This window comes from Mytilus galloprovincialis, chromosome 2 (genome assembly GCF_965363235.1).
Source record: "Mytilus galloprovincialis chromosome 2, xbMytGall1.hap1.1, whole genome shotgun sequence".
NCBI classification, from domain to species: Eukaryota; Metazoa; Mollusca; class Bivalvia; order Mytilida; family Mytilidae; genus Mytilus; species Mytilus galloprovincialis.
In genome coordinates this window covers 83,897,566-83,925,162 of record NC_134839.1, presented here as the reverse complement: position 1 = coordinate 83,925,162, position 27,597 = coordinate 83,897,566, and the positions used below count along the sequence as shown (strand labels likewise).

At 32.4% G+C, this 27,597-nt stretch overlaps 1 protein-coding gene across 14 annotated transcripts in view; it reads right to left on the bottom strand.

Annotated features, from left to right (window-relative positions):
* Nucleotides 1-26,051, bottom strand: part of LOC143064634 (uncharacterized) — a 34,626-nt gene extending 8,575 nt beyond the window's left edge. For 3 of the 14 annotated variants that reach the window (XM_076237591.1, XM_076237590.1, XM_076237595.1), the window contains exons 1-17: nt 25,905-26,051; nt 19,753-19,819; nt 18,509-19,405; nt 15,614-15,682; nt 14,809-14,859; nt 14,255-14,365; nt 12,978-13,112; nt 12,412-12,510; nt 11,561-11,590; nt 9,902-9,955; nt 9,171-9,608; nt 8,647-8,718; nt 7,543-7,596; nt 4,759-5,739; nt 3,362-3,415; nt 1,665-1,940; nt 1,202-1,219 (exon numbers count right to left, since the gene is read on the bottom strand). In XM_076237591.1, coding sequence (XP_076093706.1) covers nt 1,202-1,219; nt 1,665-1,940; nt 3,362-3,415; nt 4,759-5,739; nt 7,543-7,596; nt 8,647-8,718; nt 9,171-9,608; nt 9,902-9,955; nt 11,561-11,590; nt 12,412-12,510; nt 12,978-13,112; nt 14,255-14,365; nt 14,809-14,859; nt 15,614-15,682; nt 18,509-19,405; nt 19,753-19,819; nt 25,905-25,928 — 3,430 coding nt within the window. In that variant the 5' untranslated portion in view covers nt 25,929-26,051. The remainder of the gene's footprint in view (nt 1-1,201; nt 1,220-1,664; nt 1,941-3,361; nt 3,416-4,758; nt 5,740-7,542; nt 7,597-8,646; nt 8,719-9,170; nt 9,609-9,901; nt 9,956-11,560; nt 11,591-12,411; nt 12,511-12,977; nt 13,113-14,254; nt 14,366-14,808; nt 14,860-15,613; nt 15,683-18,508; nt 19,406-19,752; nt 19,820-25,904) is intronic. The other 11 variants (XM_076237599.1, XM_076237600.1, XM_076237601.1 and 8 more) reach the window with 11 other exon arrangements.
* Nucleotides 26,052-27,597: the final 1,546 nt, after the last annotated feature.

The window sequence follows — 27,597 nt, the reverse complement described above, 5'->3', positions numbered from 1 at the left end:
CAAAACAACAAATACGGTTACCCATGCCTGCGGTATTTCATATGAGACACATGCGCGTTTTGCAAGTACAGAAGATGTAAACAAATGCTACACGTTTAAAAGAAAAAGAGAAGTCGATACAAAAGCAGCTTGGTGTACTTAGAATGTAACTCTGTAGTTTGATTCAAAGCTACTTCAATGCTATGAGCTAGTCAATCTGCCTTGGTCACGAAAAAGCAGCATAATAACAACAACGGTACCCTTTTTTTGCACCAGATGCGCATTTCGACAATACATGTCTCTTCAGCGATGCTCGTGGCCAAAATATGTGAAATCGAAAGCTTATATAAAAGATGAAGAGCTATAATCCAAAAGTTCCAAAAAGTATAGCCAAATCCGTGAAAGGAATAGAGCTTTTGCATGAGGGAGATACATTCCTTAATTTATAATAATTTCTAACATTTGGTAACAGCAATTTTTAATGAAAAAAAAATCCGTATTTTCATGCCAGTACCGGAAGACTGGCTACTGGGCTGGTGATACCCTCGAGGACTAACAGTCCAACAGCAGAGGCATCGACCCAGTGGTAGTAATAACATCAACGGTACCATTTTTCTGCACCAGATGCGCATTTCGACAATACATGTCTCTTCAGTGATGCTCGTGGCCAAAATATGTGAAATCGAAAGCTTATATAAAGGATGAAGAGCTATAATCCAAAAGTTCCAAAAAGTATAGCCAAATCCGTGAAAGGAATCAGAGCTTTTGCATGAGGGAAATACATTCCTTAATTTATAATAATTTCTAACATTTGGTAACAGCAAATTTTAATGAAACAAAAAATCCGTATTTTCATGCCAGTACCGGAAGACTGGCTACTGGGCTGGTGATACCCTCGGGACTGTACATATATACATAATTGAATAAATCACTTCTGTATGCATACTTTATTGAAAGCTTCTTGTTCACGTCGCCTTTTATGTGTTTGAGATGTTTGACAATGAGCGTGAAGCGAACACAATTCAATCTACTGGTTTCACAAACATATATATTGTTTTTTTCATTTAAATACTTATAACATGTAAAAAGTTGTTGGCAGACGAATTCAATGGTATCGAGATGGTACAGAAATCTTAATTAAGGCATTAATTCAGATAATGACATAATCTATATCTAAACATTTTCGAGAATCTTATATGCAATTATATTTTAAAGAGTTTACCTGGAAACGAGGAAGCAGCTGAAACAGAAAAAAAAGATAAATCAGTTTTTTTTTGTTTTTTTTTGCGAAATATATTGTATCCGCTTTAAAAGATACCAGAGGGACAGTCAAACTCATAAATCGAAAATAAATTGACAACGCTATGGCTAAATGAAAAAGACAAACACACACAAATAGTACACATGACACAACATAAAAATGGGCGAATCATAATCCAAATGATAACTGACGGTATAACTCATATTCATTGTGTATTTGAAATATGCATTATTCTTTCTAAATTTTTTGCCTTGAATTTTTGATCATTTGTTGTATCTTCCCTTTTCAAATTAAGGCAAAAATCAAATTGATAAGTTATAACTGCGGTATTATATTAATATGAGTCAATTATTCTACTATTTACCGTCTTTTTTAATTAATGAAAACAGAGTATAGATTTTGATTTTATGGCGATGTAACCTACCTGGTTTAATTCCGGTTCTTGAATTAGGTTCAATCATTGAAACTTCTAATGTTGATGCAGATTTCACTCTCCCGAAATCTTGTGGGGATCCCATCATTTCACCTGCGGGAACGGGTGGGATGTTTTCAGAAAAAGGCGAGCCTGTCGAACCTCTTCCAAGGTCAAACGGTGGAAACAGCTCGGCATCGGCAGATGCTGGAATGTTGTTTATATCTTTAGCGGGGAATACTGGGGGTGGAGGGGGTATTTCACCAGCTGTTAATCCGGGTTCCTCTCCTTAAATCACATCAAGTCATATTAAAATATTATTAATGAAAGAAAATTTAAATGTTTAGTTTGCAATAATTCATTTATGAATGGCACATCTATTCATTGTCACGAAAATGTCTCTAAACATATTTATTATAAAATTAACACACTAATAAGTAAAACAGTATGTACAATAAACATATTAAGGTGGTACCCAACACTTTAACTAAAATAAATTTGGCTCGTTTAATTTTCTTAAAATTTTGAAAAAAGTATCAACTTTGACCCTTTGAAAAAAATATAAAAATTTCTAAACATTTTAACCAACCGTTTTATCAGAAAAATTACACTGGTTATATAGCAGTTTGACGAACACTTATTTTGATCATTGAGAAGCTTAATACTCCCTTAACAACACAACGTAATCAAAACGTTTAGCTGATTTTGCAGAGTTATCTCCCTGTAGTGTTAGATACCACCTCAAACCTTTCAGCTGGTGCATTTTAGTTACAATTAAAGTAAAGGAGAAGAAAACAGTTTGCTGTATTTTACAATCATATATACACATGATAATTATTTCCTAAAATAATATATATGAAATGAAACACAGATTATAATGGCACTACTCTATATGAGTAAAACACATGTAACAATAGACAGTTAATATCATTCATTTTCTAATATCATTTTATCATCTATGTACAATTTGCGTACAGAAATTATATCAATCGTTTTTTCTTAATATCTTTTGTTTGTTGAACACGAAAGAAATTGAATCAAAAAGAAATAAATTTTGCTCTATTTTGTATGTTTCTGTATTTTTTATGCACAAGATATTTAACATTTACCAGTAAAAGGGGCTACGAATTGATATATTTTGGAACTTCGTACTATTATAAAAAAAAATAACTATACATATTACATATGTTAAAATTATGATTTTGCTATCTATTAAAACACCAAATGGTAACAATTACCGCTTTTCAAAATGGAACAACCAACACAAAATGAATCTATCCTATGTGCATACATTTCATACGTATAAATACTTCCTTATACAGATTGAACCCATCATTTTGAAATGCCTGTACCAAGTCAGGAATATGACAGTTTTGTTGGTTTTTAATTACTTCCCTTTTTCAATTTACCTTGTGGATCGGTATTTTTGTTAATATATTTTTTAATATATCTATCAAAAGATGCTAGACAGGTCTTATCTATGTCTTGTAAATCTTGAATAACCATTGATATCAACTGATACATGTAAAACATATAACAGAATGGGACATTAATATATTATTTGTAGCTTCTATTTAAGGACTTAACGATAGAAACGCCAACAACAGTAAACAGAGTATAAGGAAGTTTATATACGAATTGCAATGTAATCAACACAGCTAATACTAAAACTAGAATCTACAAGCATTTTATGACTCAGTATACCGTACCAACGTTTGGAAATATGGCATCTGAATTGGATACACCAATATTTGAATCTCCTGCTGCAATAATGTTTCAAATTTTGATTGATAATAATACGCACAATGAATGAGATGAATTGAAAATGAAAGAAAACACTGATCTATAAAAATTTAACACTATACATTTTATAATTTTTTTAACGAGGTTGTCAATATTAGAACAACAGATATCTAAACCGCTCAAGAATCAATTCCTGGTTTATACGGAGTTTGAGGTGCTTGATCTTTCTGTATTGTGGTTTCTTGATTTCACTGGTACAGATACACTACCTTCATTATGGCCAAACATTTGTGTTTGATTGCATTTCTCTTATTTTTCTCAGTTCCAACCCCTTATTATTCAGTTACCTAGTGTATAATGGATTAGAATACCTTTGTAGCTTCATTATTTAAAATAAATATGAGATTTGTTTGTTTTGTTTTCGAGTTTTTGTCTTATAGATGCTCATACATGTTCTTAAATATTCACCAAAAATGCGAAAATCATTATGGATTCTTATAAAGTAAATAAACAGACTAAAACTATTACTTTTAATGTATCGAGTATATAAAACATACATATGTATTAGATAGAAAATCAATGTATATTTGGATTAAAGTTAAACATGATTAACTCCTAAGAGTTGTCATGTTGCTGCCTCTTTGACATATTCCCTATTTCCTTTCTCAATTTAATAGATGTTATTCTACCTATAGGCATTAACATAATTTCATAAACATATAATTTTCTTCGGTTTTATTTTCAATCGTATTCATACACAAGAACTACACTGTTAATCAAACGATTAAGAAACCTTGAAATGAACTTTCATTAAAGTGTCATTTCATTATGGATTCGGAAACATGAAATTACTGCGAAGGAAAGATACGATCGGACCTCTCAATTAAATGACAGAGAATATGATTAATACAATGTAAATGCAGTACGATTTATGTTAGATCTGTTACGTTTAGAATTAAATATCGGTGTTAGTCTTTCACCAATACCAATTATTCATGCTGAAAAGGAAGAGAAGTTAATCCTAAATAATATGTTTTGATATTCAAACGTATAGGAAACATTCAAATAAAATGTCTTTAGATTTCTTAACGTTAGTTAAATTAGTGGTAATTTAAAACAAACACAACTTCCAGCATTTTTATTAGTAAGAATAATTATAAATACAAAAAAACAATTAATACAAAGTTAAACATATTAATAAGTGAAAGAGTTCATAAACAAAATGCAAATTATTGTTCAAAATAGAAATAAAGGAGAGGTTAATGTTTTGTCATGTGATTATTACCTCCACCTCCCACGAATATTTCACATTATTATTAACGTTAATCTTTCACCAATCCGCTAAGGATGCATTTTTATTTACCATTTACTGATGATGTAGTTGATGAAACATCACTGGTTACTACAGCAGACATCGATGAATCATTTGGTATAATTTGATTGACTGTTCTACTTTCAGCAAATGATGTCAAGTCTGTTCCAATTTCTGGGAATGATGGAAATGTTGGATCAAATGTCACTGGGTCGAGATCTGTTGTATCTGAAAATTTCATATTTGTTATTCTGGTCTCTGCTGGAACTGTTTCCCCTCTTAGAGACTCAACATTCAAACTATTTGATTCAGAAAATGAAGATTTCACTGGGGTTTCAACAGTCACAACTGTTACAACTTGATTTTCAGTTGTAGGAAACTTCTGTATCGACAAGTTGTCAATAGCTCCAAACTGTAATTCATCTGTTACAGGGGGGTTCACAGACAAAACAGATAGATCACTACCGGAACCTTCTTGTGTGAATGATGTATCGTCAGTAATGGCACTACTTGAAGAAGTAGTAGAACTTTCAGTGACTGGTGTAGTTGTACTGATGTCTTCTGCAATAGATGAACTAGTTGAACCGAACGTGCCTTGTGAATCAAAGGCATTATCCGGGAAAAAAGTTACAGATGCGTCAGTATTGAATGCATCGCCATTAGAATTACCAGCATTATCCGGGAAAAAACTTACAGATGCGTCAGTATTGAAGGCATCGCCATTAGAATTACCAGCAGTGTCCATTGACATGTTTACTGATGAGCTTAACATTGAAGCCTCTGAAATTCTTGTGATTACAGAAGAGTTTGTAGAAACTAGCTCAATTGATGTGTTGCTGCTTGTTGAATCAACAACCAATTCACCTGGAAATATATCCAATGGTGTTTCTACTGCTGAAACGCTAGAAGTTGACGAAAAAGAGTTATTTAGAGTACCTGGAAATACAGTTATTTCTGATATTTTCGTGCCTCTAGTAATACCTGAACTGTCCACTGCCATCGTTGAATCAGCATTGACGTCTCCTTGGATGGCTGAAATAGATGAATCTGACATTGTATTTGTAGCAACTAATTCGTCTATTGACGAAACGTTTGGCATGCTTGAAACAGAAGAATCCACCAATAAGTCCGTAACCACAGTTGAACCATTTAAAAGAGTATTTGAAGACACATCATGCGAATTAGAGGACACTGCTGAAGTTCTGTCGAAAGAAAGAATATCAGAAGAAAGTGGTTCAGGAAAGAACAAAGGACTGCTGTCATTGGAGGTTGTAGATTCCACCATAGGAAAAGAAAATTCTGGAGGGACGGTATTTTTTTCTTTTTCCAAAATCGATGATGGCACAAGATCAACAACTACAGCAGCCATAGAATTATCAGTCTTCTTAGTAATAGTTCCCGTTGAAACGGAATTTACTGAGACTACATTAGAATCAAAGGAAGAAAAATCATTCATTGTGTCAATTTTGCTATTAAAGTCTACATCAGAGTTGATTACGTCGGATGGAATTTGGTCTTCTTGTTTGAGATTTGAGGATACCTGTTTGAAATTCGTTTCAGCTGTCATTGAAGTTGACGATATATTATTATTAATCGATTCGAAGACAACTGGTGTAGTCCCAGTAAGTGAACCGACATCTTTAGAGTCCAATTGTTCGATCATGAGTGAACTGTTAGCAGATTTAGATACGTCTTTTATTGAGGATATCATGGTGATATTTCCGCCTTGAACTGCTTCATTAGTTTCATTTACAATCCAAAGTGATTCACCAGAAATAATTGGAGATATGTCAGAGAAAGTTGAAGACTCAGATATTGCATCAGAAAATACAATGGTTCCATTTGAATCTAGTAATACATCTCCAGCTGCTGGTGAAACTTGTGAATTATCTTCCAGTGTAATAGTTGACGATAGACCTCCATTCAAAGAAGATGCAAATGTTTCATTCAACAAAACTGGTTTTTCAAAACCAATACTTACTGCAAGAGAATCATTCATGTTTTCTTCTAGAGCAAACAATGAATTGTTTAGTTGCATTGACGAAAAAGACGAGTTGACATGTACATCTGACATTACCAAACCTGATTGTCCGGATTGTGATGATCCGTCAAAAGATGAACGAGAATGGTTAGTAGATACGGTGTTCTGAGTGCTAAAAGAAATTTCATCTTTAACAGTGGATGTCAAAGTTTTTTTCGATGATGACATAAAGGTTGCATCTTGAGTATTGAAGGATGGCACTGCAATTTTCTCATTCCGAAACGTTGAAACATCATCAACAAACGAATTCGTTGGGACGTCTTTTAACAAAGAATTAGAATTTGAAGTTTCAGTCATCATGTGAGATTTATTGGACATTATTGGTGCCTTCTCTATTCTTGTAGAAGACGAGATATCACCATCAGAAAATGAAAGAGAAACATCATTCATTGAATTATCAATTGCCTCTATAGATAGAGAGGACGTTCCTGTTTCAAAGGGTTCACGTAAACCAGCCGCTTGAAACAATGGGACGGATTTTTCTGGATCAAGCCTTGGAAAAGTAGGTACGCTGGCAGATTGGAAAGAGGAAGATGAATCAACATTTCCTGGCAAGGATGAACGTGAATTCTCCAAAAAGGCTTTTTCAGTTATACTTGTATCAGAAGATGCACTGAATTCTGACGAAGGCGAGACATCCGTCATCGAAGAATTTAGATCTTTTGATGAAAGTAAAGTATTACTCTCTGAAGTACTCAAAGAAAGATGTGGTACGACAGGTGGGGGCATAAAATCAGATGTGATAGGACTTTCAACGATTACAGTAACTGTGTTAGAATTTACACCATTCCTACCTGGAAAGACGGGGAGGTCAGATGTCATACTCGAGGCTCCAATTGATTCAGCTCCTGAAATATCAAAACATAATTATGTTAGGTTAGACGATTTATTTCATTAAAGGTATAATATTACTCAAATTTTCGGCATGTATATATGGTTTTTCATATTTTATGCAGTTCATGTCGTGACTTTTTTTATAAGAAAGTATTTACCATTTGAATTATTTTTATGGTATAGATGGTGTAAATACATTTTCATGAAATGAAAAGTGGTAGTTACAGAAGACTGAAGGCAAATCCAGTGTATAACAGATTGTATCAATGACAGGCGAAAGATACCCAAGGGACTTTTAAACTTAGAAATCGAAAATAAACTGACAATGAGATGGTAAAAAAAAGACAAAAAGACAAACATCAGTATATAAATCACAACATCGAAACTAAAGACAAAGCAACACGAGCCCCACCGAAAACTGATGTGATCTATATAAATGTATATATTTTATCAGGAACCAGTTCTTCAAATTTTGATATACCAATGAAATTTCTTGATCAGTATATATTAATATCTTTATTCGAACAGCAATTTATAAAATTTTATTTTAAAAGAATAGGGTATGATCAGAACTGTTTTGATCCACTTGAAACGATGATACAACTTTTATCATACTCTCTCCGTTGCTATCTAAATACTGTTTATTTAATGTATTTTCGATTGTCGACGATTTAGATTCCTACAACCTAAGTGTAAAAAGTAAAATCACAAAAATACTGAACTCCGAGGAAAATTCAAAACGGAAAGTCCCGGATCAAATGGCAAAATCGAATGATAAAACACATCAAACGAAAGGACAACAACTGTCATATTTTCTCAAAAGAAAATAAAAAAAGGAAAAAAAATCAAATAAACTAACTCTTCAGAAATTTTATAAATATGTCAAAATATTTAAGACATCTTATAATTTTGAATACATTATTTTTCTCTCATTTGCTTACAATGGAAAGGTAAGAGTGGAGACAGTATCAGACTGAATTTATAAAGCAGATTTTTTTTGTACAAGAGAATGAAATTATAATAGTTTTTTTTATAAACACATATGGGGACTTCTCTAAAGATACCTGGAAAAGCCGGTATATCTCCAATAAATTCCGTTGCCGCACTTGCTGAGGATCCTGACGAACTTTCAGCACCTTCAATGAAATAAAATTATCCACCTTAATAATTTAAATTAAATCGACTTAAACTTGTTTAAATGTTATATCACGCCAATTATGTAATGGTATTCAAAACATTGTAGTGAACATTCATCAAAAGCCAGCGGTATTTTTTTTAATCTGGGCTTCGCTTGAAATAAATGAAATGTGTTTGTTGACTGTTTTCTTTACTACGGTTGGACTTTCTTAGGTGTTTTTTTTTTATTAGATTATTACAGGACAATATGTATCTACAGTGTGAGAAGATGGAGATATACCTTATATTTTGGTTGAACGACTTCACAAATTTGCTGTTGTTTATATTTTCTTTGAAATCGTGATTTTTTTTTATATCAATATTTTTATAGAATCAATGAAAATAAATACAATTCATTTATTTCATTTTCTTAAGGTCACGTCATTATATTGATAACAAGTATGTGTTTTACCTGGGAAGGCACTAATTTCGCCAGGAAGTTCATTCGTTACCGTGGACCCATCTGTAGAACTGCTGGAACCTATTCCAGGGAACATATCTACATTTGAAGGTACAATCTGATTTGCACTCATGTCAGCGTTAGTTTGTCCTCCTGGAAAGGCTCCCACATTAGAGGGTGCTGCTCCACCACCACTTCCTGGGAATGCCCCAACACTGGAAGGCATAGCTCTTCCACCACTGCCTTGGAAAGCTCCGAAATTGGGTGGCATAGGTCCCCTTGCCATGCCTTGAGGTGTTCCAACATTGACAGGCATAGTTCTCCTACCAACTGCACCTGGAAATTGTGAGTTTACTGGTGGAAAGTTAGGGTTTATTCTATTTGTTGCAGCAGCAGCCATTGAATTTGTGTTCATTCTGTTTTGTCTGTTCATTGCTCTTTGGGTGGCAGCTGCAATAAAAATTCAAGTATATGTCGTTAATTCATTTCTCATTAACTTAGTTTTCCAAAAGTCATCTTCATTTCTACAGGTATCAATAATCAAATTTGTTTTCAATGAATCATGTTTTAAAAAAAAGTTCCATTAAAAAAAGTGCAGCAATTAAATCAAAATTTAATCTGAATTTCTCATATATTTATTTTACAATTTTTATCATTTCAAAAGACTGATTATTACAAAAAAAATAAGCATAAATATCAAGCATTTCAAAATAGAGCTTGGCATTTTAAACGTGTTAACTTACCGACATTCGGTGTTGGGAAAGGTCTTTGTCTACTACCAAACATCTGTAAGTTAGCTATATTAACGAAATAAATAAATACAAGATTTGATCATTTTAAATATATATTTTATTGAAAGAATATAGAAAAAGTACTAACAACAAACCTAAGTTTACTGACGATTATTGCGAGAAGATAAAGTGATAGAGCTATAGAGAATTGTCCTATTTTAAAATGGAAATTTAACCATGTTTGTGACATCTTAAAAGCATTTTACTGAACCGATTTGTCAGTGGTTATAACATATCTCAATTTTTTCATATAACATTTGCATTTTGAATATCTCTCATTGAATTTTCGATCTATATAAATTCATGTACATAAAGTTCAACTCCGTTGAAATCATAAATATTAAGAAATTACACATATTTCATCAGCTTGATCGAGTATATGCAATTATTTAAAAACTCTTAATTATTAGTAGTATTTTCAGTAACATACTACGTCTGGGCGTGTAATTATTGTATATTGTAGAAACATAACTGTTTTTAAAGGATTGCTTTGAACTTAAGCAAAGTGATAAAAGGAAGAAAACAATTTACAGTATTCCTTTTAGATACTACGTACAAATGTGGTGATAATTTTTACTTTCAATACGTTTTACTGTATTTTACTTTTGAAAGAAGAAATTGGGAAATTTAAATACCAATTTACAGTGTATAACTGTTTTCTCCAGATGAAAACAAGGTGTATATGAAAAACTTCATACTTTGCCAAAGCGTAGTATTCCTGATATATGTTCAAAAATATAATAAAAATGATAGATCACAACGCATTTTCTCAAGCTCCAGGTTGTGACAAAATGACACATTTTGTATGGATTACACAGTAAAAATTATCATTATGTGGTTAGAATCTAAACTAAATTATAGAATTGTAAAATTCAATAAGAGAAGATAGCTATTTGAAAATGCTTTGAGAATAGAAAAGGTAGGGTCACCGTACGTTTTTTCCCGGCTAAAATACAAAATAGGAACATTCCATGTAGATTCCTTCAGAAAATGCACTATTTCAGAGTTACCTCCCCTTAAAATGCCAATTTAAAACCATTAAAAATCAAGCAAAAGTAATCTACACTTGTAATATTTATATATTCTTATAAATTTGTTCTTTAAATGAAAATTCACATTAGTTATCTGCATTCCTGCATCAAATTTCTTTTAAGTAAACAACAGTAGCTCTAAATAAGCTTGTTATTGGCGAAGAAACATATTAAGCAACACTGTTCCAAATTGGGAAGAAATAAAGCGCTCACAATATGGTATTCAGCCTATTCATTCTTTTTGTAACGGATTTAAGTCAAAGGCCTGTTATTCAGTGGTTATCATAGGTTTTTACCTCGTAAAGTGTTTTAGTATGAAATTAGGACGTTAGTTTTTTTTTTAATGTATTACATTTTTTCCTGTCGGTGAAAGCTTGATATACAATATAGGTTTTGCTCCTTGTTGAAATTCTTACGCTGAAAATTAAAATACATGTAGTTTTAATGACGATTACCCAACATCTCTTCTTTTGATATTAGGAACACAAAACAGTGAAATTGATGAATACATATAAGTAACATGCAAATCTAAAAATAGGTATTATCTATTATTGAAATGAAGAAACACAATATAACATACCTTGAACTGGCATCAATCCAAGACGTGGATCTTCAAATAAATAGATAGAACAAAAATTGTTAAAACACAAACTACAGAATTAAAATATAAAGAAACCACTTACGTTCGTCATATAATACTTTAAAACTGTTAAGCGTAGAAAAATTTTAAGGAAAAAAAAAGAAATAAAAAACAAATTGCACAGAGAACAATTGATGTTTTTCCACCCCAAATGCACATATTTCAGTAGATGTATCTCAACTTCAGTTAAAAAATGTCATTTATGGTTTCAAAGAAAAGCTTAGTTTACACTGATTCAAAACTATGGGTTGTCTATCTGTGTGCTTGAAATAAACGAAATAATCATCTGCCTGTTTTGATGGTATATTATATACTTACAGGCTGAAGAAAAAGAAGTCGCTACTTTGAAAAATGTCAAATGACAATCATTCATGACTGTACGATTCTTGAGACTTTCACATTCAATGTTTACTAAAAATTTGTTCCGGCTTACTTTAGGTCAATTCCGGTTGAAAATTTCAAGGTCATATGTCTTCCAAACCAATTTAAAAGCCTCTATGTTTTGTTTTCGTGTATCGAGATGAAGTTATAACGAAGATCAAATCTAGAACCTATATTAACATATGAGCACGTCCTCAATTTGTGGGCAATTATTTTATGGACAAGGCCTTGGGTATCTCCTGTTTATTGTATTTATAATCAAACATCTATTTTTTGACTTTCCAGGGGAGAACATTCATATCAAATAACACCGTAACTAGTTAAAAAATATTATTAAAATATAAAAAAGAGAGATAAGAAATAAAAAAAATCAATTTTTAAACGAATACTTCAATAAAATATAAACTGACCTCTTGGGTTCATAATAGGAGGAGTTAATCTGTTTTGTGTCTGTTGTGCTCTTGGAGCATTTAACGCGTTTGATGCACCTGTTATACCAGTGGCTGCTCCTGAAATCAACATAAATATACCATGATGTAAATCAGCAACGGTGCCTCAATAACAGAATAGAAAATTTGAGATGCGCTGCAGTACTATTCAAAGTTAACATAGATATTTGAGTATTTATTTAATGCTATTGAAATTTAAAAAAAAAAAAACAACATATTTAGGATCCTGTCTGGAGTATGACGTAAACAGATACTGGTTTACACCAGCTATGTTTGTTTGTAAACGACGACTGCATGCCGAAAGAAGAATATTGTGCAAATGAATCAACATAAGTGCTTTCATTTAAAAAGCATTTAACTTACTGTAAGCTATATTACTTGTAAATAAACACAGCTATATAGTGTTCCATTCTTTTTCAATTCGTCAATAGAATATGTATCGTTTCAGATCTTAAATATTCAGCATGACATTGCTGGAGTCCATTTTGAATTTATGTAGTGATATGATATACTAATCGTTGTCTTACCATTTTGTCTTGCAATATTCCGGTTAACAAATCCAGGTGGAAACATTCCTGGAAATCTTCGTGGAGGAAAAGCGCCTCCTGGTGGAGTCATCATACCTGGCATTCTTACATCTGGTCTCCAAAGAGTTCCTGCTCCTAAAAAAAATAAATGATAGTGAAAATGCAAGCTATTGTTCATTGGACTGACGGTAAAAAAAGCATCTTATGTAAACAAAATATGTTAGCACATGCTAAACAAAACTGTGTGTAAAACTGAAAACTGCACACCGATTTATAATTATCAGATTGTAGGGTAAATAGTCTTTTATTAATCTTGATTCGTTGTGTTTATGTGATTTTATTCATTTTTAATTAAGTTATGTCATATACATTGCACCTTATAAATATGTTCATCTTCTTTTCTTGAAGGCCTTGATCATAAGATTTAAATTGAATGCTTAAAATGTTTTTTAACAAAAGTATTGGTTTATCTCTTTTTTTCCAATCAGGATAAGTTCTGATCACATGACTTTTTCATCAAATTGTAGCAATATGTTTAAACAATGTGTCATGCACAAAACCTTTCAAAGACATGTTTAAACCACCGTAAACACTTCAAACAAAACATTTTTTATGATTTAAATTTGAGCTTTAAAAAAGTAGATCGTAATCTATCAAAGTTTTGTATTATTAGTTTGATTCGGAAGAATTTACATTAAATGATCGTATTGCAATTAATTCCTTAACTATACACAAAAATAGTTACATTCTAAAAAAAGAGAAGCACTAGAGTTGTCCGCTTTGAACATTGAAATCACGTTTGCAATAGCCATATCAAATATGAAAGTTATTTTACTGTTGATCATAAAGAATTTACCATTTTTTGTAGGGTTTAAAGTCAATCTTTGTTTAGTATACTAAATATCATATTCCAATGTATAGCATTTGTTAAGAAACCAAAAAAATAACCACCAGGTTTATCATTGGAAAATGTTGTTCTAATCTGACTTTTTAATTTGCAAAGATGAACTTCTACTAGGGAATGTTACGGTAACCATCCGACTATTAACATTGCCAAGGGTGAACTTCTACTAGGGAATGTTACGGTAACCATCCGACTATTAACATTGCCAAGGGTGAACTTACACGTTGGAATATTGCAGTATTAATCTAACTATTAACGTGAATGTGTTAATTCCATCTGGGAACAATGAACTATATATCTTACTACTGTAGTTACAGTTACATAGGTGACCTTCCCCCGGGGAACAATACGGTATACATCTTACTACTTTTACCTTGCATAGGTGAACTTCCACTTGGGAATATCCCAGAGAGTTGTCTCCCTGATTGTGGGTCTATAAGGGCAAACGAGGGAAGAGTTCCTGCTGTACTTATTCTAAGGAGGTCTTAAAAATAATTCATTTCGTCTAACAAATTTGCAATATGATAATGCAAATAATACTATTATTTATACACTGCATCTCACTACGGTACGGTGAAAGTTTACAATATGCGTTTTTGACTCTCCTATTTTAGTCATATAATTTTGTTTGATGCTAAGTTTTGCTCATGACTTTCTGTAAATACTTCTCGATTATCATAATGATAAAGTTCAACTAGAAACATTCATTTCGGATCTTTATCTTCAAAATATCAGAAGTTAAATGCATATCTTATTTGCCATTCATTTCGGTGTCATTATTTCAAAACGTCAACTGCCGAGTAATCTAAAGGCACATGATTTAAAATGTTCTATTAGGTTACAAAACATCTGCACTACCATTGAGCATCAAAAGATGTTTCCTTCATAGAATACATGTTACTTTCATTAACAAAGTAAAAGAAATACCTTGTTGCCCCTGTTGGTTCTGTCTAGCGGCCTGCTGTCTTTGAGCCAAACCTTCAAATATAGTTCGGAAACTTAAAGTTCTCATAGCATTAATAAGCAAAGCAGTTCTCGATGCTTTGTTTTTCGTGTATAGTTTCCTTAGAAACATACACATAGAATGAAATTCAAAACAGTGTGGCTGTGGCCATTGATTGACACATTAAATTCATCCATTGACTGGGACAATTTAGGTGAAAGTTTGTCTGTAACGACCATTGCTCACTGTGTACTTTTTAAAGACACTTAAACTATGGGGTCACCAAAGGCTCTCAACACCTTAATAAAGTAATTCGAAAAAATTAATCAGAAATAACACGATGTTTTGATTTATATCAATTATATAAATCAAAACATAAAGGTTATTCCTGATTAATTTTTCGAATTATTTTATAATTAAAGGCGTTAAGAAACCTTGGTGACCCCACAGTTTAAATGTCTATCGTAGGTACGTCGTGAGCAGTGGTCGTTACATACAAACATTCACGTAATTTGTCCCAGTCAATGGATGAATTTAATGTGTCAATCAATGGCCACAGCCACACTGTTTTGAATTTCATTCTATAAACGAGGGAACATTGGAAGTCGTAATAGTTGAATATTTTCTATTCAGAAAATAATTTCGTAATTAAAAACAAGCAAGTTATCTTGCTTGTAGCCTTCAATAATTTAACATACATTGCCATTAAAAATCAGTTTTAAGTGTGATCCTACCCGGGAACACATGCAAATTAAAGACATTTCTAAATCATTTATATTGCAAATATACCTGTCATAAAGGCATTTCCGTTTTGTTGTTGCGCCATAAATTGCTGCTGTGCCATTCTTCGTTGCATAGCTGCGCAAATAAATCTTCTATAGATATGCATTGTTTATTTAATATAAACAAATTTTATTGAATAATTTGAATCGTTCTATTACGTAAAGTTTCTTTATAGTTATTTATTATCAAAGTTTTTATAACTCGTAATTAAGAAATAAATGATAAGAGAAAAAGAAATAGAAAAAACAAGAATCCATAAAAATATATATTTTTCACACCAAGAAACAAGAGAGACTTTATATTTCAGATACTAATTCTCTATTAAAATATAAACGGCATCAATTTCGCTGCAACACATTTGCCTTTCGACAACTAAATAAATGTACCTTCTGGCTAAAATATTTTAAAGAAATAACTACTCCAAAGGACGCGATACATTTGTACGTTGTCCCCCATCACGAGGAATGGGGTATGTTTCTTTTTTATTCTGTCATATTAAAAGATCACACGGATTGGTAGCAATTGTAAGATAAAGACAAACAATATAAGAGAAGTTTGTTTTTCGCACAATTCTGAAGCAAACTAAAACGAACAAAACGGTAAACTTTAAAATGAGCCGAAAATTCACGTTATTTCAACAGATCAGAATGTGAAAACTGGGATTTTCACGAAATTTGTTTGGTTACTCTAGAACAACAATAACTTAATCGCAATTAAAAATCTTTTATAATATATTTTCCTCGTAACAATATTTATTTATTATAGAATGAAATTCAAAACAGTGTGGCTGTGGCCATTGATTGACACATTAAATTCATCCATTGACTGGGACAATTTACGTGAACGTTTGTCTGTAACGACCACTGTTCACGACGTACCTAATATAGACATTTAAACTGTGGGGTCACCAAAGGTTTCTTAACGCCTTTAATTATAAAATAATTCGAAAAATTAATCAGGAATAACCTTTATGTTTTGATTTATATAATTGATATAAATCAAAACATCGTGTTATTTCTGATTAATTTTTCGAATTACTTTATTAAGGTGTTGAGAACCTTTGGTGACCCCATAGTTTAAGTGTCTTTAAAAAGTACATAGTGAGCAGTGGTCGTTACATACAAACGTTCACCTAAATTGTCCCAGTCAATGGATGAATTTAATGTGTCAATCAATGGCCACAGCCACACTGTTTTGAATTTCATTCTAATTGGTCAAATAAATTTAAATTAATCTACGAAATGCGGAAACGCCCTATTTCAAAAACAAACGAGAATTGTTTGCTTCTTGTCTGTAGTGTAATAAGGAACCCAATGTATCGTACGTAAACAAAATAGTTAACTGGCAGCAGTATACCGTAACCCTTGGGAGCAGACGTAGAAATATGAATTACATAGTTAAGAGTAAAATTATGTTAAAATATATCACCCAATAATATATATAAAGATATAGATATAAGCATCCCACTATTAATAATCACACACTGTGAAGTCAGATTGTATCATCCAACTAAACTGATTTAATAATAAAAGATTTTCCAACTAAAGTGCCAACAGAAGATAACATCACATTAATAGGAATAGGATCCCACTTAAAGGATACGAGTCCAGTGCCCATGAATGAAGTCCCCAAACTAATATTACATCTTTTAAATGTTATATAGTAGCGAGAAGTAAATTAAGTTTGTAGTTCATCAGAGTCGGATCCAGTCATGTTTAAAAAGGGGTTCACAGCCCTGGATAACAAGAGGGTGTCTAACCATATGTCCCCATTTAAATGCATTGGTCGTTAAAAAGGGGGGGGGGGGTCCAAATCTGAAATGTATTTAGTGGTTGATTATCTGAGTAAATAGTTCATGTTACATTTTATATAAGAAGAAAGTGAATAGAAAAGAAAGCACGAACGGGCTACATATATGAGAAAGTAATTAAAATTTGGCAGTCGATATAGGGAATAAAAAATCTAACCTTTAGTTCTGATAAACTGAATTTTAAAAGAACTAATTGGAAAAATAATGTTTTCCCCTTTCAACCGGGTACCTGGCTCATTGTTTTATTACCCACACGAAGCAGATATTGGACTAGGGTGTCAGTTCAAACAGATTACACATAAATTACCTAGCTCCCATTTGAATATTGAAGTAATATTTCTGTAATGAACAGTTCATTTGATTAGTATTGACTCATATAATGGTGATACATTTATTGCGATAATTCTTCAGTTTAGTTGGATCGTACAAAATAGATTGGAAAATATATTCTTTTAGTAGCAAAGACATGACCTCAAAACTTCGAAACAAGTCAAAGTTAATTGATTATATTTCCAACAAGAGGAGCAAAGCATATGGTATTGGGAAAGGTAAAAAGCAATGACAGCACCTATTCACATAGCTAAGAGGGAAAGAAAGATTTCGCAAAGCATCAGCTTTACCAACGGACGAAACAAGTTTGCCTGAAATAGGAAAGTATACATTGCAAAAAGTGGCATATTTCTATGATCAATATCAAACAAACACCGTAACAGGGTTATGTGTCTAGTACACTGCCACTACTCTAAAATATATACCAAAAATAAATTAAAAAAATCACATGTTTTTCTAAAGGCTTGTTTGTAGAAATAAGTGACCCAAAAAAAATACTGTTCGAAGTAATTAACGAAAATGTTAAACACTTAAAGTAGTGTAAGAAGTAAAATGAGATTGGAGAAAAGAATTGGACAAATGCCGCCTTTATATCTTGATCCTCCTTTCAACACTACATTTTTCGATTTACAAAAATTAACTCTTTGTGCGCATATTGATTTACGTAACTATTTCATTGAAAAATTATTTAGAAAACTCAATTAACCATAATATTCCCTATCATTTGTTTTTGTTTTAATGTAAATAATTTTAAGACCTACCTTGTTGTGAATTTTGTCCAAGTCTTGTTCTCCTAACTGTGACTGTTTGACGTCGATTTACCCCATTTGTTCCACGAGGCATACCATTGGTTCTTTGAACAGCAATACTGGAATCTCTACCAGCACCATTTGTTCTTTGAACTACAGTCCTCGTTGGTTGCTGCACACCAGCGCTTTGACCTTGTTGACCATTCCTTTGAACCGATCTACCTTGAACTCCAGCTCCGTTTAATACCCCTGGTTGCAAAGCAAAAACACTAAGCAGGGAAGAGGCGGGTCTAGTTGCCCTTACACCGTTTAAATTATTCGTTCTCCCAATATTATTTCTTCCAGCCCTTATATTATTTACAGCCCGATTTGTCAGTACAAGCATTTGACCGTTCTCACCTAAACCTAGACCAGGAAATTGTGTTCTGGATGCTGCCATACCAGCTTGCTGTGCTGCCATGCCAGCTTGCTGTCTCGCCTGTAACTGTTGTGCATTCTGTTGCATTTGTGCTTGTCTCTGTTGGGCAGCAGCCATTGAGGCAGCGTTCATTTGCTGTCCTTGTGCAATAGGCCTCATGTTAGGACCAAATTGGGTAAATGGTCTTCCAAGAAAAGCACTACCCTGGGTGAATCGTGGAATAGGTCCATCGGGACTAGCAGTCTGTGTAGCTCCTCTCTGGAACTGAGTGAAGGTTGTTCCTTGTGTCAGGTCAGTTCCAGGAGGAGCTGGTAATATTGGAACAGTTACTGTCCTTACGGAATTTGTAAGTCCAGTAGCTGTTCCACCAGCTGCTGTTCCTCCACCAACCCCAGGAGCTGCCTGTCTTGTTTGTAGAAATTGCTGAAATTGTGCTGGATTTCCTTGACCTTGTACCTGCTGGCCTTGGCCAAAAACTGGGAACTGTTGCCCTGTATATATACAATTGAAAAATATTAGATCTACGCAATCTAGTCTGATGTTAAATCGACAGGACTTTTATTGCAATCATTGGACAATAATGAAAAACCAAAAACAATAAAAATTAAAACTAACAAAAACTAACAAAAAAGATGAAAATAGAATTTGCATAATATGTTTTAAAATGTTTGTTTTAATGAACTGATATAATTTTGCAAATAGTTACTATTTGTTGAACTATTTGTTGTAATGAAAAAATATACAAACGGTATTAGTCTATATAAACTTTTTTTATCAAAATAATAGTTATACAGATGAATATTCTCTGTGCTTATTGAAAAATAAAAGTATGTATTACCGTTAATTGATGATATCAATCCACATATACAGAAAAGATAAATAAATGATGTCCATTCTTTCATGATCTAAAAAAAATAATAGTGGATCAAGGTTAAAAAAGGGAATGAGGTGTACGTCGGCGTGTCAGCAACTTAACTACAAGAGTTATGGAAGGCAACTAGGGGACAAAGTTATCAAATGACATCTATAGGATGAAGAACACCTAGGGTAACAAACAATCAAAGAAAATTTAGAGGACAAAGCAATTAAAGGAAGTATTCAATTAAGGACAAAGTATTCAAATGACATCTAAGGTACAAAGCATATTGAAAGAACATTTATAGGTCAAAGCATTCAAAGGACATCTAGAGGACAACGTAATTAAAGGACATCTAAACAACAAAGCATTGAAAAAACATCTAAAGAAATAAGCATTGAAAAAACATCTAGAGAACAAAAACGTATTCAAAGGACAACTAGAGGACAATTAAGGGAAATCTAGGGGATGAAGTAATCAAAGGACAGCACACTGACTTCAAGTCTGTACATTACACATGGCAAGCTCTTTTAAATTGCCCAGAATCTATTAAAAAAAACAAGCAAGAGACAGAAAAAAATCTAACAGAAAAAAATCGAAGATATTTTTTTGACAATTTTTCAAAAAATAAGAAAACTTTTATGCATGTCATAAGACAAATTGTTTGAAGGCACTTTATATTGTTTTTGTAAAAAGATGACATTTAAAAAGACATCTTATGTTGTTGGTTACATGACAATTATCTATACATGTACTTTAAATGGTGTTCAAATAAAAAGTTGTCCTACTTGTATATTTAAAGGGGCATTCATTCGAAACCATTTGTTTGATTTAAACATATATAAAAATGAAATTTCAAAATTATTCTCCACAATAAGCAGTCACTTTGGTTCAATTTTAACAAATAAGCTTAAAAATATTGCTTATGTATTATATATACGTCAACAATTTAACCTCATTTGAATCCGTATTTATGGGATCTTAAATAAACCCTAGCTAATGATGGGTTATGCGTGTGCCAAGCATGTTCAATTATACAATATTGAAAAGTGAATCAAAGAAACCACCGGAAAGTACCATTTCGTTTCCCACTAAGACCAACAAAAAATTATACAGATAAAAACAATTATTATTTTTATTATTATTATGAAAGCAAACAGATATAGTAAGATGTGGTATGAGTGCCAATGAGACAACTCTTCATCCAAGTAACAATTCATAAAAGTAAACCATAATTGGTCAAGGTACGGCCTTCAACACGGAGCATTAGCTCACACCGAACAGTAAGCTATAAAGGGCCCCAAAAATTACTAGTGTAAAATCATTCAAACGGGAAAACCAACGGTCTAATCTATATAAAAACGAGAAACGAGAAACACTTATGAACCACATAAACATACGACAACCACTGAACAGACCCAGAAAAATCGGTAAAATACGATTTCAGGACTTAGTGCTGGTGTGTTTATTTATGTATATTGATATCGGGTCAAAGACTATCGGCATTCTGCATGGGACATCTCAATGGTTTGTTTGTTAGAGGGCGTTTAGTTTCCGTTTTGTTATGCTATGAATCAAATATATGAATTTCAAGTCAAATCGGTGAACATGAATTTGAATGTCCGTTTAAACCTGCGTGATAATAGTTTATTACAATCAAACTGAGAAATACCAGTACCGTGTACATATTTTGGGCGGAATGTAAAAGCCTTTGTATGTCATCAATAAAATGAACATATTATTTTCTAATAAAAAAGATAATTCAATAAACATGTCTTTATTGTAATGATTTGTTTGGTGTTTCCCCTGTGGTCATTGGATATGTGTACACATTTAACGTAAACATGATCATAATAACCATAAGTTCAATCAAATTTTAAGGATACATATTGTATTTCTATATCTATTGTTATTATCACTCTATGGGCAATTAAACTAAAACGACTTTTTGGGGTTCGATCCCTCTAAAATTTCGTGATGCACATTTTAGAACTGTAAACCAAATAATCGTTTATAGAATTCATAAAAATTTCCAAATTGTCGTAATATTATTTTTCTCTTTAAATCTGTTGTCTCCGTTGCATAATTGATGTCGCCTTTTTAATATTTGCAAGTCCATATAAACAAAAATGAAAAAAAAAAAAAAAATCTCATTCATTTCTGTATTCAAGCAGAAAAATTCAAAAGACAGAAGAAATCAATTTGTTTTTGTTAAATATTACGTATTTCCCGTGGTAGACCTCATGTGCCAACGTAAGGAACTTAACCACCTTGTACAAAGCTATTTTATTTTGTTTGATTTTGACAAATACAGAAAAATAGTGATAAAGAGGTTTATGGATCACGACACAAGTGATTAATAAGTTTATAAGTAAAATAATCGTTTAACACATTCATCATAAACCGCTATCATCAAATAATAATCTGTTAAAAGGTACATGTAGGATGACAATTTATAATTATGGTCTTATGTATTATATCAACTACATTATACATGTATCTTTTTTTTTTTGTAGTCCTAATGTCGGTACATTCAAATTGTTTCAGACATCATAAAAAATGTAATCCCCAAATACGCGCAAATATTATGCGCCCTTATCCGATATCGTTGCATTCAAACTGTTTGTGTTGTTGTTAGATAAGAAGTAATAATACTATACGTTTTAAGTCTATAATAATGAGTTTAGCAAAATTAGAGCGCAGGACATTTTAGCGAAAATTTTTGAACTACTAGGGGACATTTGAGCGCCAACATTAGAACCCATTATAGCGCCGGCTTAATCCGTTCACCTGTATTTCTCGATAGTCCATTTTAGCGAAAACTTACCTGGTTGAATAATACTCACTAAGCTTTGGGCAGAAGTTCAGTGTAATTCAACGGGCACAAATAATGGCCCAGAGTCGTTCAATGACCATTATGAAGAGCAATGTTATAGTTGTCACCAAACTATTTACGTTTTTCTTGATACTATTATCAAATTGCTAACAACATATACAAAAATACGAAGTATAGACGAATGTGCATCAATATCTAGACAAAATAAAGAGAAAGGACAGTTTCTAATGCAATTCAACAGTATTGTACAGGGGGTATATCCAGAGCCCATTACGTACGTTCTCTAGGACATGAATTCCAGGCTAGAACGAACTTTTAACATTTGATTAAATCTTTTAGATATTTAGTGCTGTATTTTAATGGACATCATATGTTTTATATTGTGCTGTCTTGAGTCTTTTAAAGTTTTTTTTTATTTATTATATATTATAATGGGTTATAATTATTTCGCTAAAATGGGCTTTGACAATTTCAATTTTCGCTAAAATGGGTTAATAATCAGGCGCTAAAATGGGTTCTACTTTGGCGCTAAAACGTCCGATTTGTTTCGCTCATATGTCCTATCAATGCGCTTAAATGTCCTCCGCCGCAAAATTATAAGTAAGGGCCAGTTATATATGTTATTATATATATATATATACACCTTTATTTCCGTCAATGTTCTTCAGGTACTGTATATATGTGTATTGCCTATTTATGTTAAGCGATTGATTCTAATGTTAACACATTAGCGCAATCATTATAACATAACAAGACCATAAAGTGTCCACACAGTGTCATATTTTGTAGCTTAGAATAAGAAGTCAAAAGGTTAAAGAGCATACACCGTTTATATGGATACAAGTATGTACAGCATGTCATGACCTTAGAGTTACGAAATCACAGCAAAATTATGTAAGAATATGTGGGATCTCTTAATACAGGTATTAGGTACAATACATTTCTATATCTTATATGACTCTATTAAATGTATGAAGGTCCCAAATTTAATAGCAAAAACACTTCTGTGTTTCTAAGAAACAATAAAAACTTTATTAAAATTATAGTGAATATCAATATGAACAAAATAATTTACTTGAGTTTCCTTCATATCTATCGGGTCTATTAGGACTCCTCTATTTACAGGTTCTATAGTACTAAAAACTGCCTAAATTGTAAGAGTAAACCCTGATCCAACGTTTTCTTGAGAAGCAACATAGTGAACAAATTTACCCGCTATCACAAAAGTACGGTCTTAAACTATTATATATATTCACCATACGTTTGTTGTTATAACATCTGACTAACATTGATGATATTAAGTTCTCTGCAACACTTGCTTTTTTTAGATGAGAAATGAATGTAATTTTCAAAAGATTGATAAATGAATAAAGAAAGAAGAAATATAGACATCGTGTGTGTACTATGTATAATGACTATGAGAGTATGTAAAATAAATTGACTTACGATATTACAATGATGCTACTTACTATCTTACAAGAAAACACATGTAATTTGTTTGTACGACCATTTGTTATTATATGTAACAATTTCTGGGATTTCTTTTGGATGTGCTTAACCCATTTCTCTCAAACTAATAATAATAATAACAACACCATAAATACTATCATTCACGGAATGTTGAGATATTTGAAGAAAAAGAACGAAAAAGAGATTCTCGAGAATGTCTAGTTTTAAGGTAACTGTAAAAAGAAAACAAGTTCGATACATAATTTTAATAACAAATAAATCATTGATCACAGAACATGTTAACAATCTTACCTTTAAAATTCCGAACAGAAACCTTTGAACCCCTATTGACTTCATTTATAAGATTTATTAGGAATTTATCTGTGATTTTACTATTACAATACATAAGGAAGTATCCAAATATAATATAAAACGAAAAGTCCAGCTACAGGGGCGGATGCAGGAATTTTCGAAAGGGGGGGGTGCTAACCCAGGGCACCCAGGGCAAAGGGGGGGGGGGGGGTGCAAAACATATGTCCCGATACAAATGCATTGATCGGCAAAAATAAAGGGGGGGTGCGCACCCCCGGAACCCCCCCCCCCCCCCCCTGGATCCGCCACTGAGCTAAACCAAAAGTAAAACCACAAAAATACTGAACTCTGGGAAATTCAAAAACGGAAAGTTCCTAATCAAATGGCAAAATCTAAAGCTCAAACGAATGGACAGTTCAATTAATAAGCACAACTTAATCAAAAGCAATCTACGAAAAACATGCACGTATTTAAGTGACGCACCCAAATCATATACATCAAAATCCAGATCTCCCTAAGAAAAACCGATCTTGTTTGCGTACAATCGAAATCATCCAAGTGTTAATTGGAACAATCTATATTCAAATTTGAAGAAATCGTAAGCAGATAAGGCATTGGCAAACAGACAAATGAAAAAACCTTTGTGATATTGACAAAAACTTGTTTTCTTCAACGAATGCCTTACTCTTAAAGTGAAACTTTCTGAAAGAAAATAAGAAACTCAAACGGCTGGGGTTGGGAGGGGGGATAGCGAATTGTTACTTCGTCTCACAGGATATTGATAATTATTTGATATCTGTTAAGCTTCTTTAAGAAGTCGGTACAAGTTTTTTTTTCTACTTAAAGAAGTCTTCTATGGGTATTATAAGTTTTAAGCCCTCATTCAAATTCGAAGTGGAAACGAAATGAATGAATGGCGCTAAAACATACTTTCTACATAGAGTGTGGTACAAAATGAACGATAAGTAGTTCTCTTAAACAAGATTCATAAAATATATGATATTTAATATTAAGTAACACATATATCATTTTGATACACAAATTATTAACAAGTGAAGTAGTGTAAATCTAGTAGATATCGAAATTTCGACAGAAGAAACACATTGGAACGAAACTGATAATAATTACAATGGTTCCCAAATAGAAGTAGTACTGGCCTTTCAGCTTTGGACAAGAAGTTATATTAATCATTCTTTTATTGAAAAAGTGAAGTAATATCGACAATCTGTAGTTTGGACAAAATCACGATAAGTATAACAATGTAAACAAACTTAAGTATAATTGAAAAATTAACTTGATAGGTTCAGAATATGCAAGCAGTGTTTTATCAACATCACAAAAAGGAAAGAAAAAAAACCTTACCGAGTATTTAATGTGAGGGATATTACAAGGTTTTACTTTGAATTATTTATGAAATACTTGAAGGATTAAATTAACAATTTGTTGGTTCCAAAATTTCAAAAATATACCCATAAAAGAATAATTTATCAAAGTGTTTGATAATACTTCCAATACAACTCAATTATAATACATTTACCTTCTTGTGAGTGATAACTTCCATATTGTGTAAACCTTATAATCACCATGTGAAGACAAGGCACGAGGTATTGTTTTTTTTCTACATGTACCAATCAATCACTCATCTGCCAAGTAAAGTAATCAAACCATTTTGTTCTCGTCATTAAGGTGTTGTTACCAAATTTCGTCATATAATAAAATGCGACAGTCCATAAAGGGACTAATGCTGTTACTCAACACTTCCGTAGCATTTTTGTGGATTGTTTCCTGAAATCAAATAAACAACAAACAAGTGACCTCCTTATACTATTCGCATTATCACAGTGGTTTACTGGTATACCCAGGTATTGTTATCCTTGGCACCTCCCGTCAGACACTTTAAACCTTGCTACAGAGGGAGGTCAGTTTGGCTGTTGTGTGTATAATGTAATGCTCTGCAAGTTAACAACCTTGCAATAACTATATGCGGGGTATGTGGTGTGGAGAGAGGTAACATCATTTAATGTCTAAAAAGATAACCTCTATTTACAAACTTTAATCCCAGTAGACTCCCCACTTTTTTTAAACTCGTATAGTTTTATACTTGCTACTTTATTTTCGTCTAGAATATGCAAAGATTAACAGAAAGTTAGCTAGCAACAATTTTTCAATCCATACATATCAAATGATTCATTCGTATGAGTTAACTTAAATCTCAAGTGAGGTACTCGTCAGAATAACCAACAAATTAATTGTGTCAAATCTCAAGTGAGATACTCGTCAGAATAACCAACAAATTAATTGTGTCAAATCTCAAGTGAAATACTCGTCAGAATAACCAACAAATTAGTTGTGTCAAATCCCAAGTGAGGGACCTCGTCAGAATAACAGACACATAATTTAATTTCAATCCCAAGTGAGGAACCTATAGTGGAGCGGCGAAAGTTAAAAAAGTCGCTTAGTTAACAAGTTTAAATTACCTAAATACCTCATGGGATTTTAATGGCTTAAAATGTCTATCGATTATTCAACTTCTGAAAAATGTTTGTCGTCAAAATAAAATGTGGTACAAATGACGTTAAAAATAGCCTTAACTGACGTTACCCAACTTGCATCGTATACCCCACTGCTCATTCGGTACTCATATTTCATATCAAACACGTTCTAAAAAATAATTTGTGAACGAAAAAATAATTTGTGAACGAAATTGGTAAATATAGTTATTCTTGAACTTCATACAATTTAAGAGCATTTTTAAAAAGTCCTATATGGAGAGCACAATGCATCTGAAAATGGTTGAAAATAACAGTGAAAAATCATCGTTTTTCACCTAGCGTTATTTGCACGTGCAGTATAGTTGTATTTTAAAGGCACAACAATAAAGCCGTCGTATAATACTTCAATCGACTCGATTTACTTTTTGCAGTAAATTCTTTATAAGATAAATATTTGGCTAAATATCGGCTTTTTATTGAGATTTGAAGTCCGAATATTTGTCACAAATTTACCGACATTGTTGTGGTTTCTATTTATAGTCCAACATTCAGCAATTTGCGAAGGTTGATTGTAGTCGTTTTCAAGCATATTTCTTGTTCATTTTGTAATTTCTGAAGCTTTGTGATTAATTTATATTGTTTGGTATTGTTGTGTATTAGATTTTGTTGATTTCAACGGGAAAAGTGAATATCATTGTAGGGTTTGTTTGGTTTTCAGGTGTGTTTGATTTGTTTCTT